The sequence below is a fragment of the Haliotis rufescens genome, unplaced genomic scaffold, assembly GCF_023055435.1.
Source record: "Haliotis rufescens isolate VD_foot unplaced genomic scaffold, xgHalRufe1.0.p SCAF_3, whole genome shotgun sequence".
Classification (NCBI taxonomy): domain Eukaryota; kingdom Metazoa; phylum Mollusca; class Gastropoda; order Lepetellida; family Haliotidae; genus Haliotis; species Haliotis rufescens.
Window position 1 is genome coordinate 14913078 of NW_025964001.1, and position 21748 is coordinate 14934825.

Genomic DNA, 21748 nt, shown 5'->3' on the forward strand with positions numbered 1-21748 from the left:
TTCTATTCTATTTTGTATTGTAGGAGCAGTACTGTATTCAAAACAACAAAGCCCCCTATCTGTTACTGAGAAACGAATTAAAAATTATAACACAACCTTTCCGTGAATATGATATTCATATGCCATATTATTTTTTAATTATTTTATGAAGATGATGACACGACAATTAACAAGTTAAATATATAACAAAACCGGAACAGTTTAGACTTTAATTCACACAATAAAACTGTCAGCATTATCATTAACCATAAGTCCACGGTTGTATAAAAAAACAAAAGACCAGCGTTAGAAATTGGCACTAGTCCTATAGTCCTTGCAAAACTGCCCAATATTTAAGGTATCATAAGAACTAGTAGAAATTTGCCATTTTGAAGGGTTTTGCTATATGTTATCATTATAAGGACTAGTGGACTGAAACTGTTAGTTGAAAGCCACTTGAATTTCAATCATAAATTAAATATATCTTAAATTATACACATATATTGACTCTAACTATGTTTGCTTATGTTCTTGCGGATAAAACCAACCTTTCATAATGTCACCTCTTTCGACAAGCATTGTTGCCTTTTACGGTAAGCATGGGTTGCTGAAGACCTTTTCTGCCCCGAATCTTTATGGGTATCAGATACAAATAATGAAATTATACTCATCAACACTGATCAAATAATCCAATAATTTTGAGATCTTACAACTGAAATATCCCGCCAGGAAATAAAATCAACCTGTACACTTTTAAATTAATATTCATCTGAGCATCTGTTGCAATCTGTTGTTTTATTGCACAGATCCAGTCGACCTGACATTCAGCTGTTTGGTGTGTAGGATGAGTACATGGTTGTCCTTACTTCCTCCAGAAACCCAAACAGAATTTTATACAGCTCATAAAACAGCTGACATTCTAACCTAGATTTACAAAATATTTCATGAACGGCTCAGTTTGAATTAAGCAATGCCCCATCAGCATGTAAACAGCGGCTTATGAAACTGCCCCACTAAACACAACCCTTGCTTGACTGGGAAACCCTACACCCAATCTAGCACACATAAGTTAACTCTATCTCTTGCCGAAAACCTTATCCTCTAGCCAAGATACTATTGACCTTTGACATTATTTTTCCTGGGAGGGGGGGTGTCTAAACGGCAAATTCTTCTGGTTCAGATTCCAAAAACTGTTGATAGCCTGAAGCAAAGATGACAAGTACACAAAATACACTGTAAAATCTACACATCTTACTCTTTATGAGCTTTGTATATGTTTGCTAGAAAGTAATTATCAAACAAGTGGTAGACTCATGCCAAGGGCACAATGTTGCAATTATTGCATCAGGGAGAACTTTCAAGCTGATAAACTCAGCATTATTAATTTTCAAACTTCAGACATTTTTACTTCATCTTATGTTTCCATGGTTACATATTATTCCACTTCCAGGTGAATAATCTCTTTGATCTCTAGCAGAAACCTAGCTAGAAGATAAATGTCAGAAAACTTATCCTCATTTCCATTGCTGAAACCCCTATCTGGACTGCAAAATATAAAGTCATATCAATATGTGTATTCTTTGCTTAAATGTACCCATTACATGGTGTAATGTTTCTATTAATTCGATAATAACATGCTGATTCATTCATCTCTAGACATACTTAAGGTGGCAAAACCAGCTTCCCTGTCCAAGTGATGAGATCATTATGGATAATAGGACACATTATTACGTTCAATGTAGGCATTACAAATTCATACACTCGGCAGATCATATTTCTAGTTACTATTTCTCAACCTAAAAACATTATCCAGGACATAAAATCGGGAACTTCCCTTTACATTATAATTTTGACATAAATTTACATTTTCATTATCAATATTCAAACATACAAGGAAAGGTGCATATAAATGTCCTCATGAGTTTAGCTTACACAATGACCACTATTGCTACTAGAGCTCTATTATTCTGCTGTAGATCTCACAATGGGTGTAGATAGACACTGCGAACTAGTTGGCATTTCAGTGCAGAATAGGTCCCAGTATCCCATGCTTGTTGCAAGATGTTAGGGCTGGGATGAGTCCAAATGTACTACCCGGGTACCCACCCTCCTATTACCCATCCCTACCTGGGTACCTGCTGTAGGTCTCAAGAGATGGGAAAAGTTTGCCCTCGCAAAATGTATTCAGATGCACGCATAAAACGATCAGGTCATGCACACACTGAAGTTTACTGCATGAAGTTTTATCTTTATTCAAACATATACAAGTCAGAAGTAATTGTTGCATAGTCAGAAAGAAATGGGAACATAGAGTTTTAGATCATTTTTGTCATTAAACAATATATCACGTGACTAACCATGGGTCCGGGTAGGCCTGTGGGTACCCAGGTCCTACTCAGTACTCAGCATTTCTATATACAATGCAGTCATTGCGCAGGACAATGTAAGAGGTAACTAACGAAGATGGGGTAACCACAGTGAGTATGGTTTTATGCCGCTTTTAGCAATATTCCAGCAATATCACGGCGGAGGACACCAGAAATGGGCTTCACACATTGTACCCATGTGGGGAATCGAACCCGGGTCTTCAGCGTGATGAGCAAATGCTTTAACCACTAGGCTACCCCACCGCCCCACCACAGTGAGTGGTCTGGCTGATTGTTTGTGATTGTATCTTAATGGTGTTGATCCTTGCTTGTGAAGCAGTGGCATAAAATAACTTCCCCCCCCCATCCCCCATAACTGGGGTTTTGTTTTGTGATGAATCCCAGCACTGTTTGCCTGCACATACATCATGAGTCCATACTGAGTTAACTAAGAATGATGACCATGGAGACATCAGATAAAGTTAGACTTAGGCGCACCACCTCTTTTGAGTCGACTGGTCAGAACTTTTATGGTGGGGCTACCATTTTTTAGTTCTACTAGACCTAGGACTTGGGCTGCAATTACAAACTGCTGTGGAGGATTTACATCACAACCGTCTCTTCTTCAGTGATCTACAGAAGGTGCGTGTCATGTATGACACAAACACCACATCAAACTTACTCAATAATAATAATAATAATAATAATAATAATGAAAATAATAATGATGATGATGAGGATGAGGATGAGGATGATGATGCAGCAGCATTAGAAACTGGCACTAGTCCTGTAGTCCTTGCCAAACTGCCCAATAGTTAAGGTATCATAAGGACTAGTAGAAATTTGCCATTTTTAAGGGTTTTGCTATGCATTATCATTATAAGGACTAGTGGACTAAAACAATTAGTTTCTATCGCTGTGATGATGATGTGCATATTGCTGAATAAAAGCCAACTGTCCACACTGTGACAAAAACAAACATTGAACTTTTTTTTAAATCGTCTGATATTCCATTGGTTACATGTTATACTAGGGTTTCATTATCCAATAGACATTCATTTCTTCCCCTGTCAATTGTTATTCAAGGAAGGTACTATTTTAAAGGCGTACAGGACAAATATATAATGCAGGTGGTTGGAGAGACACTGGACATATCTCTGGATTTTGGACGGAGTCCAAAATATCTACAATCTGCTGTGAGATACGCAAATGACAGTACAAGTAGGGCAACTAGTATAATACTTCCTGCTTACACAAGGTGATATCATCATGTGAACACAAACAGTGCAGGCCTTAGTTACCTCAGCACAGTGACAAAATCATTTCAGTGAGATATCTCGACTTTGAAACAAGTTGCTTATTGATTAAACTGATGTCTACATCATGTATACATGCTATACCCAGTGTAAGTGACTGAAAGAAAATATTTAGTGAAAGACATAACCCTTCACCTTCATAGCTATGTGCCCTATATGGTTGGCAATCCTATCAATAGAAGACAGTTCTAACTTCTCGATTTACTTTAATATGTTACTATTATTCTGGCATGGCTTTAATAGGTATCAAATTTGATTTCCCTGCTCTTTGCTGAAGATGAGATGGTGATATTGGTAACTGTAAGAAAAAAGGATTACAGAGGATTTAATTGAACGAGGTCATGTCAACCCCAACATCACTCTCATATACAGGGAAATTCAAATGTATCTAGCCTATCCCTAACAAACTCCACATTGAAGTTAGAACCAAGGTATTATGACAAAGAAAACAGGTAGCCATGTGTACTTGTAATGGCAAAGTGTAATGCTGAAAAAGGCTGGTGTAATTAACACAAGCGGCGTGTATACCAACAGTGAGATAAAGGGCCCGGGAGGGGGGACTGGCAGGTGTGAGGTAATCAATGTAATGCAGGTAAACAAGCCGAGACAACACGTGCAGCACACCAGCAGAAGGTTAACCCCCTGCATGGCGGCAGAGGGAGTTTAGTCGTGCAACACCTAAGCCAACGTGGCAGTATGTGTTGGACGAAGCACACATAGTCTTAATTTCCCAAGAAATTTAGTAAAATAATGATATACAGCTATCTCCAACTCCTTATAAATTTGTAATGAGCTGGGCTTGTCCTAGACATTTGTTCCTGACAGAAACAATACACAGAAAATCCCGATACAGAATATCACATCCCTTCACTCAAAGTGTAAAACAGCAACGGAAAGCCAAATATATTTTATTTGAAAAATTCTTTGAAAGCATTCATTGACAAAATTTCATTCCAGCTATCAAGCAATTCTCTCAAACGATATTTTGGATACTTGATTAGCCCAAACCCATTCCATTGACACTCAAACTGAAATCAAATGCTTTGAACTAAGAACATTGGTGAATCAACAGAGACTTCTTTTCGGGAAGCATCAAACAATTTCACTATGGGGTAATCACCGTGTCAGACAGTTTTTTAAGCAGATCTGGTTTATGGCTTTATTGGATGGGTTTGGGTCACTGTGACAATTTACAACACAATGCCCATTCAGTTCAATCTGTAATGACAATAATACGGACATATTACAATTGAAAGCCATTGGTTTAACCAAAGACAGAGATTCATATCACAGATACACCAGCACTAGAAATTGGCACTAGTCCTGCAGTCCTTACCAAAGCACCAATAATTGAAGTATCATATTATTAAGGGCAAGTAGAAATTTGCCAATTTTAAGGGTTTTGCTATGAACTCTCATTATAAGGACTAGTGGACTAAAAATGTTAGTTTCTACCGCTGTACACTTTTTGTATATAACGACGTACTGTTAAAGACATGAACGCAAGTCCAACATGTTAAATAGCAATAGAAAGGGTTTTGAGAGACTTGAAAGGGGTTCCAGTTAACATACCCCCAACAAAACATTCTTGAACACAAAAGGATTAGGATTATGCTCCTTGGTAATACATCATGTGACTTGTGACATAAGGCCCCTATTCTAAATAATTACCAAGATTACGGCTGCTTATGACAAAAACCCTACTTACTTCAACATCTATCGATTTATCATGCAAAGTTCTTCAAAAAGTCAAGAAAGGTTATTCTTTGCATTCTGTTGACAGTACAAAAGTTCACAAAGAGTGTTTCATAAAGCCTTTGCATAGTTTCTAATCAAGATTAAAGGTCCTGAACCTTTTGTAAATATGAATCATATCCTCATCAATATACTTCTGACACAAGTTGAACTTTCTGATGAAAGTAACAGTAAGAAGTTTCCGGAGGATGCGATGGCTATATTGAGACACACATGATTGTTTTGTCAGCTGGTCTTGTACATGAAGGAAGTACGAGTTACAAAGTCAATACAAAGCCAGACAGATGTGAACTAGATATATAGATCAAGTCTATTGTCTGTGAAAGGACGAGTCACAACTACATGTATAAATACTCATACCCCATTGTCGCAGCATAAGAGTTTCATTTCAAGCACTAAATTATCTCCAGTCTAAATTATCAGGCCAAAACATAAAAAAGATCCACCACCAAAAACATCCAACACTACTACATGCAAGACATTGTTCCTGACAAAATAGTTCATTTTGATAGCTAGAAAAATATATATATCCAACATAAATGACTAAGATCATCTCTAAGCAGCGTTAGAAACTGGCACTATAATCCTTGCCAAACTGCCCAATAGTTGTCATTGCTCCGATTCTGTGTCCAGTGACTCCCTTGGAATCAATGATTGTGTATATGAATACTTTGTGTTGATATTTTTGTACTATTGCTCCAGTTCTATGGGTGTGTATAATGGTGTAACTGATATTCTTCCAGTTTTACACGTAACAACACTTTCTGAGTGGCTGTATGTCAGTGTAAATGTTTGTATATATGGGTGTAAATATCTGTTTATTAGTGTAAACAGCATTAGAAATTTGCTCTTGTCCTATAGTCCTTGCCAAACTACCCAATAGTTAAGGTATCATAAGGACTAGTAGACATTTGCCATTTTTAAAGATTTGGCTATATGTCATCATTACAAGTTAGTTTCTAATGCTGCTAAGAATATAGTTATATTTGTTAATATCATCTCTTGATGATGGTATCATTATAAACTAATACCCATCATTGACATTTTTTCTAAAATAAAGGAGGTGGTCGGGTAGCCTAATGCTTAAAGCGTTCACTCATCACGCTGAAGACCCGGGTTTGATTCCCAACATGGGTACAATGTGTGAAGCCCATTTCTGGTGTCCCCTGCCGTGATATTGCTGGAATATTGCTAAAAGCGGCATAAAACCATATTCACTCACTCACTCTCAAATAATGGATAAGTATAAAATGATCTGCAAAATATATTTCCTTAAAAACCAACCTACCCATTTCTGAAATGCCAGGCAGGCCAGGGGCAAACGAAACAAGTTTTAGTCCGGCCTTACCTCACATCATAATGTTACTTTCACTTATACTGAGGATTTCAAACTACAAGCAGACATCAAAAGTATTCCAGTAATGATGTGAAAAGAGAAAATATCAAAATTTTGTGAAATCTGACACCATTTCTTAAATACGAAACATAAAATGAAACAGAAAATCTGTCATTATATTCCCCAGGACTGAAAAGATTACTCCTTCAGCTCCACTCAATCCTGACTAAATTCTTTCAATGCCATGCTGTGTGACTAATCAACAGTCACTGAGTCTCAATGAGTGTAGCCCAATTACCTGTAATAATGAATAAGCGATGGTGCAATGGCTACTTTATCACCAGGACTACTGGGTGTATGTATATATGGACACTCATTGTATATAAATATTCTTAGCGTTAAATGACATATAATTGTCGAACATTTGATTAATATTTTTCCCTGGGGAGTCTATGTTATATCATACAAAACTCATATATAAGCCTTACCATAGAGGTATATGAAGTATTTCATCAATTTTAACTTTAATAATTTACATTGGAACTGTTAGCCAATGTACACACATATATTATCTCAAAAATCTATATAAAAAATTGTCATTAAGTGTACACAGGAAAAATGAATACCACACCAATTCCGATTCAAAATAAATATCTGTAATTGATATCCAAATATATACAACACAACATTCAAAATTGTGTCTAAACCTGTTGACTCAGCAAATGATTTTCCATTTGTAAAAAAATACTCTCAGATTAATTATGACAAAAAGACAAATATAACAGAAATTACTGCTGTGTTTCCTGTAGGGTGGAAGAGACAATAATTGTTGATACCTACCATTCCTGAGTGCAACCTGCATCAGCCATGTTTCTAGTGAACGTCAAGTCTGCACCACATTAATCTTGTAACCATGGGGCTGCTATTGATTAACAATTGTTACATGAGGCTTATCACAATCACAAAATAATTTGCAATCTGCCATACCACACCTTCAAGTTCTTAGTTACAGGCACTAGGAATGACTCATTTAACATGTTAACATGAAAGAAATGTCACAACAAAGACCTGACATTTCCAAGTCTTCATCAGAACGGGGATTAACAACAAACATTTCAGACCATATTTGTAAAATTCAATCTCAAATTGAGTTAAATTTGTGACTCAGACATACAGTCAAATATTACTGACAAGTGTGATGAACCATGTGTAACCCAGCCACAAGTTTCTTAGACATGGAGTTCTTCAAGTTGATAAGGATCTAAAATGTCTACCAGTTGAACCCACAGGGAATGCGATTTTATAACAGGGTCAGAGTTGAAAGCCATTATGATTAAGACTAAACGCTAGTTCCATTAGACAAAGACTGTGAAAAGAGCATGAAGAGCCTATCTTCTTTGTCTTGCGTACACCCACTGATGTGAGTGAATAAAGATTTTAGATCTTTCACAAACCAAGGAATATTCCAACAAAAATTACAAACCCGTAAACATTGGCTTGCAAAGTATCCTCCTCGGGATCCAGTAACAAATCATCCAATTCTTCATATTCAGGATAGCTGGGATAACTTTGCATCCTGTAAGTCGGTTTTCATCAAGAAGTGATTCCGTAACACCTAAATATTTAGCTGGGAAAACTGTTTGAGAGTATGATGGGATGGGGGCGCACCGCCTGTCTGCTAAATTTAGCAGTGTAACTATATACCCCTACAGCATGTTCCCTGGCCCACACAACCTTCTGGCTAGTTCAACATGACAACTCTCCTCAAAGATACCTAATTAATTGACAGGGGATGACTTATGACGACTGGCATTCCGACAAACTTTATAGGTACCAACCCTTTAACCAACCTAGGTCATATGATCAATCTCTCATTGACCCCAGGCATTCATGTAATTACTTAACTTGTAATGTTTGCCTCCAAATTTCACCTAACACAGGCAGTAAGGGCAATGTCATTACATGAACCCATGCCAAGTAGATGACCCACACGACTTTCATGAACAGACTAGGTTTCACCTTACAAGTCTCTGACAGAACTTTGCAGTCTGGGACTGGTTAATCTCTGTGAAATTGTGTCTAGAAACGTTGGATTTTCTTTAATAATTGGAAAAAAAGTTCATTTCAAGGACTTTGTGAGATTACTTTTGCGCATAAATTTAAGGTATTATGACCAACGGCAAGATTGAAACATTTTTGGTTTTACTGAAAGACCTTGCCTCCACTGCTGACAAAATCTGAATATCTTCACTTTTCATGATAAGATGCTCTGACAAGCTTAGCAAAACATGGGACAAGTTCATATGTCCTTGAATGTTTTCAAACAAAACTAACTTAATACATGCCAAATGGAAATAAAGATGGATGTTCACATTCATTTAAATAATTTTGGTCAACTATCTTTTTGCTCAAAAACACAGTTTTTTTGCTTGAACATATTGTTATGTGACAAACAATTACTAGCAAAGTGATTCAAAGCAAAAAGTTGAAAAGTGAACATGTGAAACCTTAAGGTGACAGGTGCCTTTATTTGACAAATCTGAATGTCATGTGTCTTTCACATTCCACAAGAATGGCAAACTAGCAGAGATTTGAGTCAAAATGTTGGTGTAGATTTAACATGTCCGGACTAATATTGCATGACTGTCCCCTTCTACAATCAGTCAGTATTAGCTAAGCCATGTAAACATGACGTTTGTAAGGACATGCAGGTCAATCCATCAATCAAACAATGACCTTCACCTTCCTGACGTACATTCACTTCCTGTTTTACAATATTTGGGGTGTGCAATGACGTGTTGACAAAATTAATCCTTGTTCAATCAAACATGTTTGTCGTTAAACACATCCGATCTGTTTGGCTGAACTGTCTTATTGATTTGATACTATTGCCAAATAGAAATTGATGGAATCACATGACATGATGGGTTTCTTTGAAAATTAGTTTTTGTGTTATTAAAGAATTATTGCAAAGAGATACCTTGCAACACCAGGGGTTGAAACACAAAACTGGTCTATTATGTTTAAAACAAGTGTCATGAATCTCTCATTCGAATGATGTCACTTAGCTGACCAATGCTGTACATCCTGATATAGGATAATAATGTTCCTGTTAGTTTATCCCTGAGGCAAGTGAAAACTTATTATTTGTTATGATATGTCATAATATCATTATTCAGATGAGTGAGTAGAAAATGAGGCTTTTTCTCTGCTGCTAAAGTGAAAGCCATTCTTGGGATTAACATATCTCAAGTAAACAGCATGTGATATAATGACCCTAGCTTAAATCTGTATTTTCAAATACTGCGAAAAGGAACTGTTTTGCTCTTAATATACAGTTAACAAATTTTGATAAAAGAATAAATGGAACATCTAGTGAAATCAGTTGTAGTTTCCATGTTTGTTTGTTGTTAAGTGCTGCACTCATCAATATTCCAGCTATATGACCGAGGTCTGTAAATAATCAAATCTAGACCATATCAATCCAGTGATTGATATCATGAGCATATCGATGCATGAGCATTGATCTACACAATTGGATTGGTTGGTTGGTTTGTTGTTTAACGCCGCACTCAGCAATATTCCAGCTATATGACGGCGGTCTGTAAATAATCGAGTCTGGACCAGACAATTCAGTGATTGACATCATGAGCATCGATCCACGCAAATGGGATACGATGACATGTATCAACCAAGTCAGAAAGCCTGACCACCCGATCCCGTTAGTCGCCTCTTACGACAAGCATGGGTACCTGAAGACCTATTTTAACCTGGATCTTCACAGGTCTAGTTTCCATGTAGTGGTGATGAACATTTCATTTCATATGAATATTTCTTTGATTGATTGTTGTTTAATGCCAGGCTTAGCAATATTTCAGCTATTTGACAGTAGTCTGTAAATAACCAAATCTGGACCAGACAGTCCAGTGATTGAAATCATGATCAGCGATCCATGCAACTGGGATACAATGACATGAAAATCAACAGTCTGACCGGCAATATGGAGATGCCACAAGCTGTATTATAGGTATTGATGGGAGTAACAAAATGTGCAATACAAGCAAACCCACTAACTGGGTTACCCAACCAACCAGTATAATAAAGTACCTCAAGTAACCTAACACAAACATGATAAGGGTACACAAGAGAGAAGGAAACAGAGACAGCTGATATATTACCGAACAATATTTACTGATTTTTTCCATGGAAATCAAGACTGAATTTGGAATTAGACTTATTACAAAAGCTAATAGGGCATTGATTTCCTTCTTTAGGAATATGTAATGAGGCTGGGGCAGACAAACCATGACATACCTTTTAAAACAAATATTTATTTGAACAAATAGGCAACCAACTGCGACACTAGCAGTCAAACAGTCATATTTTTTACTTTTTCACATCATATAAGTGAGACAGCAGTATTCCAAGCATATCGTGGCAGGATTTTTTGAGAATGGACTTTAGCCACTAGGCCAAGAAAAGTCAAGTAAAATTCTGTTCAGACTAGGATCTAAATAATATTCAATACAATAACACCCAAATCTGAAAATGATAGTTTTTGAGCCAAATTCAGGTATACATTTTTGGCCCCCACTGCTACCTATATGGTAAATGAACCCAGTTCTTTGGGGTGATGAGTGAACAAGGCTACTCCACCACCCTTCTCCAACATGTTTGAGTGGCATCTCCTTCTATTGTAGCTGATGCACATCAATCCAAGCACCAGTTACAAATAAATATTTGGGGCAAACAAGTCACAAGTCACTTCTTGTAACATGTATAACAATATTCAAATGTATGATGATAGTGTATCCCAAGACCAGCAGAACAAAATTAGAACTAAACGTTCTCCTTGACAGAACTTAAGCTATTCTGAAAGGTTGACTTCCTGGTTTTAGTCCCGTCAAGAGGAGAACATGTTATTTCTTGCCTGAAAACAACTTAAGTGAAAGCTAACAAATGGGAGTTTTCTGAAGCCACACAAACACTGCTTCAAAGGAGTATTTTTTTATAACATATATCTAAGATGTGGGGTGTGTTAAGTTGACATCTAGTTGTAAGTGCCCAATATGGACAGTTTGATTACATCTATTTACCACGTGTCAGGAGTTCATCACAGTATCAATGTTAGCTATGCAAGTCTAAGGTTTCGGTGATCAATAGTTGTCACCAAGTTACATCCTTTGTCTTACAGGGTACAACAACAAGTAATCGAAAGGAAGGCTAAAAGGCAAGGGATCCATATCATCAATCCATGTTAAAGATTAGAGAGTCCTTAGAACAAATACTAAACCAATTTCAAAGACCTTAAGACCTTCAATTTTTAACACTTGAAACCACATGAGAAGCGGTGCTCACACATGCAATTGTTTGATACAACTGAAAAGATGGTTGTGTCTAAGCCAAAAAAAGCCTTTCCTATGACTGTAAATCTAACACAATAAAACAACCCAGCAGAAACAATTGATCTCATGCTTCACTCCCCACTGTACAGATCAATGATACAGTAGCATATAGGTATATGACTTGTAATTATATAAACATTCCCTTTTCTCCACAGGAACCAATTTGCAGGGGGACTAGTGATGCATGTACAAGTCCATTACCTAACAGCAATTAATCAATTAACATTCATGGTGTTGATTAGTGTCAATAAACATGGATCATTAGCATGAAAAGGTGTTGGTATTTATTGTTATGGCTTCTGAACAAATGGGAGCCGAGAACTTGTCAAAGATAAGATCTTTGCAAGGCATTTAGAAGGGATACTTATAAGGAAGTGAATTTATGGATGTCAACTTCTTTATTATGAGGAACACAATGTTTGGAGTATATGCTTAGTTCTTCATCAGGTGAATGATGAAGGAGTAAACATATACCATGTATACTCCGAAACATGTGTTCCTCATAATAAAGCTTTCATAAATTCTCTTCCTTTTGTCTTTGTCAAAGATAGATGGAAAACTTCCCGAGGCAAAGAACTGCACCTATCTAATTCAAGGTCCAGTTTAAAAAAAAACACTGAATATTTTGGATTATGTCAAGACTTAGGTGAATAGGGAAACTACACACAAGTGTTTTCCTGACAGAGAAAAATGTGGGAGAAATTTGAATTACACTAATATGGATAATTACATGTATACATGGATAACTAAACAAATTTGTTATCCATGTGATAACAACTACCTGATTATAAATCCTTATTGAAATTACTAATCTTATTCATAGAACATAGATCAGTATTTTTCTCTCTATCTCAATTCATTAATTTGGCCTTAAGTCAACAAGTATGTGATCCAGTTGTTTGTTTTTCCATATAATTATAACATAAAATATTCTTCCATCTGTTTCTTTCTATGTTTACATTCTTTCATTAGCTAATGTGTGGACTATAGCAATAACATTTCTATAACTATTCTAATGTATGTTTTATGGACAGTTGCTACACAGCCAACAGATTATATGGCCCAATCTAGACATAGATCTGTCTTCTGAACTCATAAATCAAGAGATCTAGTTTGATAAATCCATCAAAATGATGTTGCTATTCAAGTTTCAACTATATTTATTATATTCTTTAATAACACTTCCACTACACGTGTGGGTCCTTACAACACGCTGACAAGATTTCTCACAATATCCCTTCCAACCATTAGCATTTGAATGAACTACACAAGGGAAACTTCATAAATCAACCTGTGCTTTTGATAAAACTTGTTGTAAGCCGTACCTATGCAGTTTATACATCTCATATCTGGGTGCGGTTTAAGCAATGCAGTCAACTTACCTCATGTTTTTTGTTGTTGTTTTGTTCTGCAGAGAATAATGTGGATTAACTCAGCAGGTATTTTCTTCCTTTATGATTAGAATGTATAGGAGGAATTAGTCGAGAATATTTGTAAACCACCTCGTAACATATAATAACTAGACAAGGCGATTAAGAGTTAAAACTAGTCCCAATTTTTGACGTTCTGTCCAACTGTCAATTGGTCACTGCGACAAATCCACTTCCTTCCCAGACGCCATGATTTGTGAGTCCGTATCACTTCAAAAATACAACTTATGCGATATATAATAATTGTTGCATCATACACGAATAATGTGTGTATGAACCTTATAATAAAAATTTAAATTTTGCAAAACACCAGTAAATATAATATTTGTACAGCCTATTTAATTCTGCCCTTCAGACCGGAAGTTAACCCGAGACAGGTGCGCGTGGAAGCTGAACCGAGTTGTCCATCTGGATGAAACAGAAGTCTACATCACTGGATCTCATCACAGACAGTCAGACTTAAAATGACGTATTTTAATACATGGGAAGAATTTGCCAAAGCAACAGAGAGACTATATATCAACGATCCATCTAGGGTGAGATGTTATTTGTGGGAATTAATATGATAATATTTTAGAGCGTGTGTAGTTTGTTGTCACATTTTTTTAGAAAAATATTAGAAGTCATATAAATGAAGAATACACCCCAACCTTAACCACGAAAGGATGGAAACAGAGTTAAGAAGGATGGACACGCAAGGTAGCGTGGGATAACTGAATTGTTTGCAAAACCATATATGTGGTGATTTATGTAGAATGGTTCTTAAAAGTGTAAACAGATGTTCTGAAAACAAAACATGCTCTGCATAGCCTACATGTTGGTCATGTTAGTTAGAAGTTTGCTCATTGTGCTGTCTATCAAGGTTAAATTCCCCACCTAGGTACCATGTGAGAAGTGTTCCGGTGGCCCTCTGTGATATTGCTTGAATACTGCTAAAACTAAAAGTCATGTAAAACCATATTCACTCACTTTGAAATATAGAACTTTGGGGTATCGCGGTACTTGTTATGTACGCTAAACAGAACAAATGCATTCAATGCATATTTACTGAAAAGTAAGAAACATATTTTAAAAAATCAATAACAAATTATCTGAAAAGATATTTTAAGATTTTTGTTTAAAAATTGGATTACAATAATTTGTTACAAAAAGTGGAAAAAATGTTTAAAGTTAACAATAAATGTATGAAAAGCACTCCTTTGATGACAACAGTATGCGCTTATTATTTGGCTACTTGTGAAGAACGTATTGCTAAGTATGGCACCATGGCCTCTACCATCTCCTAAAAAGATTCTGGTCACATAGTGGGAAAAATGTGCGTGCTGCATCACTTCTGTTACCTAATTTGTCACCATGAATATACAGACCATCTAGTTCAGGTCGATAGAGACAGTTTAATTTGGAAACTGTGTGTTATGTATCGTAGTCTATTGATAGTTTGGGGTAAGCCAATATTAAAAAGATGCCAGAAGTAGTATCGAACATATTAATAAATGCTTACTTACAGTAGACAGAACATTCCGAGGAAATTGAAATTGTTTACAAAGCGAGCACTTCCTGGTTACTTCTATGCATTAATAGACAGCCGCTAGGATGTGTGTCCTACATGAACTGCCAGAAATTACAAATGTTGCGGTATGATGAATGCCGTGGTACCACAGGGTCCGAGTATACTGATACTTTTTGAAGGTTTGCCAAAGTGACAATGTTAGCTTCGTCCATCAGACAAGGTTGCTGGACAAGGATGGTTTCGCTGTGCTAAGTCCGTACATAAGGACTTTTGAAGAGAAATAAAGACATCAAGGTTGTCAGCATGTTTGTCTTACAAAGCCTTGGGTCAATAGGATCCTTTGATTGCAATTTTCCCTGAACTGTTGGTTACAAAAGCTCATTATGCAATCCAAGATTTGCCTCCATAATTAAATCAGCTCCCCATAAACCATTTTATTATTTAGTCAATCCTTCCCTTCTCAAGTTTCCACTTTTACTATCTTATAACTTTTGTAGTTCTTACATGTATGCTTTCTGCTTCCTAGCAGTCATTCACCTGATACAGGAGTAAGCAAGTTCTCCAAAATGTTCCTCATAATAAAGAAGTTGACAATGACATCCATAAACTCTCTTCCTTAATGTGTATCACGTCTAAATGTCTTTGAAAGACTCAATCCTTCCAATTCTCAAGGTAGGTGGGGTAGCCCAGTGGTAAAGACTTCGCTCATCATGCCAAAGACCCAGATACGTTTCCCCACATTGGTACAATGTGTGAAGCCGGTTTCTGGTGTTACCCACTGTGATGTTGCTGAAATATTGCTTAAGCAGCATAAGCCATACTCACTCACTTCAAAATTCCCATTCTCCGAAGTGTATTCGATTTCAAGCTTCAGAAGTTCAAGGCTGAATTCAGTATTCAGATGCACATTCAGAGAAGCAGAAATCGTACAAGGCCACTCAGAGTAACATCAAATGGATATGTGCATTCCCCACTTGCACGTCGATGCTAGTAAATACAAACATACTAACTCTCAACCAGTATTTCCTTGTCGGGATTCTTGCTCATAGCTCATTCGCTCAGAAACAGATTTGTCTGTCCCGGACTATTATTTCCACGCATCACATTTACAGACACAGCTGGAATGACCATGTGCTGAATTAGGCACAAAACAACATAAACTCGCTCATTCACTCCCCCAGTGTCAAGATACTTGATGATGATCAAGGGCAATTAGCATGTTAAGTGTTTTGAATTGAAACTAAAACTGAAGTATTAGTAAGGCATGTTCAGACCAAATTGTTTGTTAATGGGATGGTTTATTCATATATCTAAGACAAGGTGGTAGTGGGTAGTTAGTTGAGTAACTGAAGTAGATAAGTAAATAATTACATCTACTGTCAGCGCTTCCTGTTAGAATAACAATATTATTAATAAAAGAGTATTGTCTTTTTTTTCTGAAAATTATGTATTTCTGATTTCAGTGTCGATTTGTCATAAAGTATCGTCACAGTGAAGGAAAACTGGTCTTGAAAATGACAGATGACAGGGTAGTAAGTATCATGGCATGATATCCTATTGTTGAATTTGTATATCTTTGATTCGTTAGGCATTTGTTGTTTTATTAATTGGTGTACTCAATTACTGATCAGCCGACCATACAAATCAAGAAAGTAGAAAAAAATATTATTCTCAATTGAGAGTTGTTTTAATTACCGCAGTGCCGAGTCTGAAAACCCCATTTATTAATAAAATAAATCACAAATTCTTTTAATGAATGATATGTTTTCCCCTGTTTTCACGGAAAAAAGTTAGACTGGTACATGTACTAATCAGGAATGAAGTGGTGCCTTTTGTTATTTTTAGAATTTTTATTTTTTTCCATTTGTTTGGACCATATCTCAGGTTATCAACTGGTGCCTTTTGCTATTTAGGGATTTTTAGAATTTTAAGTTTTTCCGCTTCCTTGTCAACAAATTTGACATTGACTCTGTTCATATTGGTGTGTACCTGACATAGAAATACAATATTCAGAATCTCAGTTCCATGGTATTGTTTTGATAGCTTAATAACAATAAATAAAAATAATTCCATGAACCAACTAATTAAAAAAGACCTTATGGGGGTTATTACAGAAACCATGTTCTTGCCTTACGCATAAAATGTGGGAAACTGTAAAAGGTGAACCGGTTGGCAAAGATTGTTGTTGTGGAAAATGGAGAAAGAAACAAAATTTGTATTTTTATTCTATCTTTGATATACCAAATTTGCTTTCGGGGGCGTGGGTTGCCCACTCTTCTAAGGCAACGCAATTCTCTGTGCAGAGTTGCTACTTTGGGGCATGCCAGAAACCTATGATTGTGGGTTTTAATCCCAATTGGCCCCTATTATGTTTCTAAGTTTGTCAGCACCATACCCCTGCTCGTGGGTTTCACCAAAGTTGTAAATGACTGAGACCTGCATCAATTCGGGCTTTCCTCCCACATAATGCTTACATGCCATGATATGACTGGAATATTTTTCAGAACGATGTTAAAACCCAACTCACTTACTCCATCAAATTTGCTTTCAGTGTTTGCAGTTCAAGACAGAACAGGCTCAGGATGTGAAGAAACTGGAGAAATTGACAAGCCAGTTAATGAGGCATATGGCCTCCAAGGAGAAGTGAACAGTGCAGCTGTGTGTGGATGGATGACTGATGAGGAAGTGATGGCCGTCGAGATGAACATGTAATTCTTTTGTGAACATTTATGATGGATCATCTTTTGTGTGGATGAAGTATATATATGTTTATTGCTTTACCATCTTTTCCAAATGAATATAAAAAGACCTTTGTTCAATATTTGTTTGAGAAGTGGCAAACCTTTTAATAAGTCCTGTTTTCAGTCTTTTTTTTGTCTAACATGTCTATAGACAGAATTTAATATACCACTTTGCCATCATGTTAGTTGGCGGATAATTTATGTTACACATGCTTGAGAACATTCAGAATTGTTATTATTATGTGTTTAATTTTAACAGATGCAAGGGTTTCATGTTGTCATGTATCTCAATTCATTAATAATTATTGTTGCGAATGACTTGAATCTTACATTTATATATATTACTCAAAAACACTACTCAGATAAACTAGTAATGTGAAAGAATTGGTGGCCCTTAACCTTTTTTGAGTAGTATATGTTAAAAAATGATGATCATGAAGTTAGAGGTACAAGTGAATGCAAGATGATATGAAAACAAGTGTGTGTTGTGATGTTCATGTTTGAGGCCATGATTGTAGAGTGTATAAATGGAATCTGGTTTAATGGGAGATAGTGTAAGCATGTTACGCTTTGTTCAAGTCATGATCTTGACCTTGTGCATCAATGTATTGTTGCCATTCAGCATATTTGACTTGCACATCCTTACACAGGTCAGGGTTAGACATGGCCACTAGTCCGTTAGTACCAGACTAGTGAAAATTCAGAGGGACTAATTGTTTTCTACCAAAATCTACCTATTTGACATAAACACTAGTCTGAAATGAGTACTGGACCAGCTGTATATGACCAATGTTGGCTACCACTGTCCGTCTGCAAAATAGAAGCATTTGTTTGTAGAAATGGCAAGGGAAATTATGTAAGAAAGAAAACTATAATTTTGAAATACAGAACTAAACCATTACCTCTGTGCAGATACATATGCTAAAAAGTGTATGATTATTTTAGTCTTTTAGGCTACTTTTCTCAAGCTTTAAGTTTTCTGTATGTGATGTTCAAAGTTGTGGTGTGTGCGTACAACCACTCACTCCTCAGTATTTGTAATGGAATGAATTAGTTGTACGTTTCCTGACCCGAGTTGTATGTCATCTATTTATCATGTAAATATTAAATCTTCCATTGTTCCCAAGTTTTGTTGTTGATTTGATCTCATGAGCATAAGATAGCGCTCTTAGTTTTCTTTATCTCCTTAAAACTTTAGAAGTTTGTTTGTTTGTTGTTTAATGCCACACTCAGCAATATTCCATCTATATGACGGCGGTCTGTAAATAAGCGAGTCTGGACCAGACAATCCAGTGATGAATATCATGAGCATCGATCTATGCAATTGGGATCGAGGACATGCATCAACCAAGTCAGCGACCACCCGATCCCGTTAGTCGCCTTTTACGACAAGCATAGTCGCCTTTTATGGCAAGCATGGTTTGCTGAAGATCTATTTTACCCCGGATCTTCACAGGTCCTGAATGCATGGATTGGTGTTCATGCTGTCGACCACTTGTTTGTACAATCAAGATTTGATTTGCTTAAAGTCTCTGGTATAACTGAAATATTGCTGACTATTATTGTTATTATCGTTTGTTAAGTCTGTTGTCCACCTGTTTGCTTTTTACCACTTCAACCAGTTGGGATGAACTTTCAACTGCCAGGTTTCTCACACCAAAGAGGACTCAAATTTCAAAATGGCAAATTTAGCAATAGTAGTCACAAAGCTTCAGACATGTTTTATACAACAGTCTTATTTTCAGGTGTTGCCCTTAGCTGTTGAGGGAATTTGAAAGCTTGATTTCTGTTGAGAGATTTTGAAAGTTTGATTTATCGTCTTTTCTCATGGAAACATGGCGTTTATAAATATAATTAATTGAAAATTGTTTCTGAAACTTCACTCTGAACTATATTTTCCTTCATTCAGTGTACCATGAGTCCAGATATGATATGAAGGTGGCAGGGGTGGCCCAGTCGTCTGAGGCGCCGCGATTCGCTGTGCAGAGTTGTGTCCTTTGGACACACCAGAAACCTATGATTGTGGGTTCAAATCCCAGTTCACCCCGATTATGTTTCTAGGTTTGTCAGCACCATACCCGTGCTTGTGGGTTTCACCGAAGTGGTAAACGTCTGAGACCTGCATCACTTCAGGCTTTCCTCCCACATTAAGCTGACACTCCGCGATATAACTGGAATACTGTTAAAAGCGGCGTTAAACCCAACTCACTCACTCACTGGATGGGATGGATGGATGGATGGTATGACTCTGAAACCCGCAATCTGTTGATGCTTCCAGAGTTGGTTCAGATAGCTGACCTTCAATAAGTCAAGGAACTTGCGGACTCCAGGGACAGATTTTAAGCTGTCATGGATCATAGGTTGCATACATAGAGCACATGAGTTGATATGGTGTTAAGTCCATGTTAACTAAGAGGTGAACTATTAGATTTTCAATTAAATATTTATCAGAAAGGCATTTTATTTTTTAATTCTTTTCCAGACAAAAAGGAATGAGTAAGCTGGGTTGGGTTTAAAGCATCTATGGACAGTATTTTATTCATATCATTGTTTATGAGCTTTAAATGAAAGGATATTGATATAAGTTGTGGACATCACTTTGGTAAAAACTTAAAGCATGGCTGAATGGGGCAAAGTTGGTATTCAACCCATGCCTCGTGGATCCTGGTACGACTAAGGAGCATAACTCCACAAACCATATGTTATTATACTTATTGCATACTTACAACATATTGAACTTCATCATGATACATGCAAAAATAACCTGAGTTATGGGCAAAAATGACATTTTCAAAATGGCTCCAAGATGGCCATGTTTAAAATAGGATTGTAATCATCTGAAAACATTTTGGAAACAACACAGCTGGGATCATCCATGGTGGTCAGCTTCACTGCCAATGTGGTTTCAAAGGAGATGGTTCAACCCCACTGGGCTGTGACACAACTCTCAGTCAGATAAGATGCAATTCTGAGTGAGTTTGGTTTATTGTCACTTTGAACAGAATGTCAGTTATAGCATGTTCATTTGATTACCCGTAACGATCCATGTTTTATATGCTTACCATGATCATAGGTTATTGGCTTGCCCAAGTGATGCAACTCTGGACTGTGACTTGACTCCCCACCACCCACCCACCCCCGCCCCCGCCCCCTAAAATCATTTGACCATTTGTTTGTTCTTGAATGCTGTCTAACAATAGTCAGCAATATTTCAGTTATACCAGAGACTTTAAGCAAATCAAATCTTGATTGTACAAACAAGTGGTCGACAGCATGAACACCAATCCATGCATTCAGGACCTGTGAAGATCCGGGGTAAAATAGATCTTCAGCAAACCATGCTTGCCATAAAAGGCGACTATGCTTGTCGTAAAAGGCGACTAACGGGATCGGGTGGTCGCTGACTTGGTTGATGCATGTCATCGATCCCAATTGCATAGATTGATGCTCATGATATTCATCACTGGATTGTCTGGTCAAGACTCTATTATTTACAGACCGCCGTCATGTAGCTGGAATATTGCTGAGTGCGGCGTAAAACAACAAACCAACCAACCAACCATGCATTCAGGGTACAATGACATATTTTATCCATATTGGGAATTGTACCTGGGTCTTCGGCGTGATGAGCAAACACTTTAACCACAAGGCTACCCTATACATGGATACACGACACTTCATAAACACCTGCTCTCAAATTATAGTCAGCTCTTCCAAGCATGAGGTACATCCCTGGAATTTCCACTGGGCTCAAAGCAGCTGAAATATTGGGGGAGGGGGGGGGGCTATTAAATCTTGAAATTCAGTGGAAATTTCTAGAAATATCAAAAGTGTTTTGGGTGAAGGACAACTAGAACCTCTAATCACAAACAGAATTTATATTCATGTCACATGAGTAATGAAACCAGTT

At 36.9% G+C, this 21748-nt stretch overlaps 2 protein-coding genes across 6 annotated transcripts in view; one reads left to right on the forward strand and one right to left on the reverse strand.

Moving 5' to 3' along the window:
- LOC124134856 (protein enabled homolog) overlaps positions 1-13782 on the reverse strand; it is a 68834-nt gene extending 55052 nt beyond the window's left edge. For 2 of the 5 annotated variants that reach the window (XM_046499924.2, XM_046499923.2), the window contains exon 1: positions 8236-8398. In XM_046499924.2, the coding sequence (XP_046355880.2) occupies positions 8236-8327 (92 nt within the window). In that variant the 5' untranslated portion in view covers positions 8328-8398. Of the gene's footprint in view, positions 1-8235; positions 8399-13539 lie in introns of those variants that run through there. The other 3 variants (XM_046499927.2, XM_046499926.2, XM_046499925.2) reach the window with 2 other exon arrangements.
- Positions 13783-13948: 166 nt separating this feature from the next.
- LOC124134858 (signal recognition particle 9 kDa protein-like) lies at positions 13949-18959 on the forward strand. The gene is made up of 3 exons (XM_046499928.2): positions 13949-14123; positions 16561-16629; positions 17649-18959. The coding sequence occupies exons 1-3, from the start codon at positions 14052-14054 to the stop codon at positions 17742-17744; spliced, it is 237 nt and encodes a 78-aa protein (XP_046355884.1). The 5' UTR covers positions 13949-14051; the 3' UTR covers positions 17745-18959.
- Positions 18960-21748: the final 2789 nt, after the last annotated feature.

Excerpts from the sequence above, each read along its gene's own strand:
- LOC124134858 (XM_046499928.2), top strand. The coding sequence starts at position 14,052 with ATGACGTATTTTAATACATGGGAAGAATTTGCCAAAGCAACAGAGAGA. Across the intron at positions 14,124-16,560 it reads ATATCAACGATCCATCTAGG|TGTCGATTTGTCATAAAGTA; the intron begins GTGAGATGTTAT and ends TTCTGATTTCAG. Across the intron at positions 16,630-17,648 it reads AAATGACAGATGACAGGGTA|TGTTTGCAGTTCAAGACAGA; the intron begins GTAAGTATCATG and ends ATTTGCTTTCAG.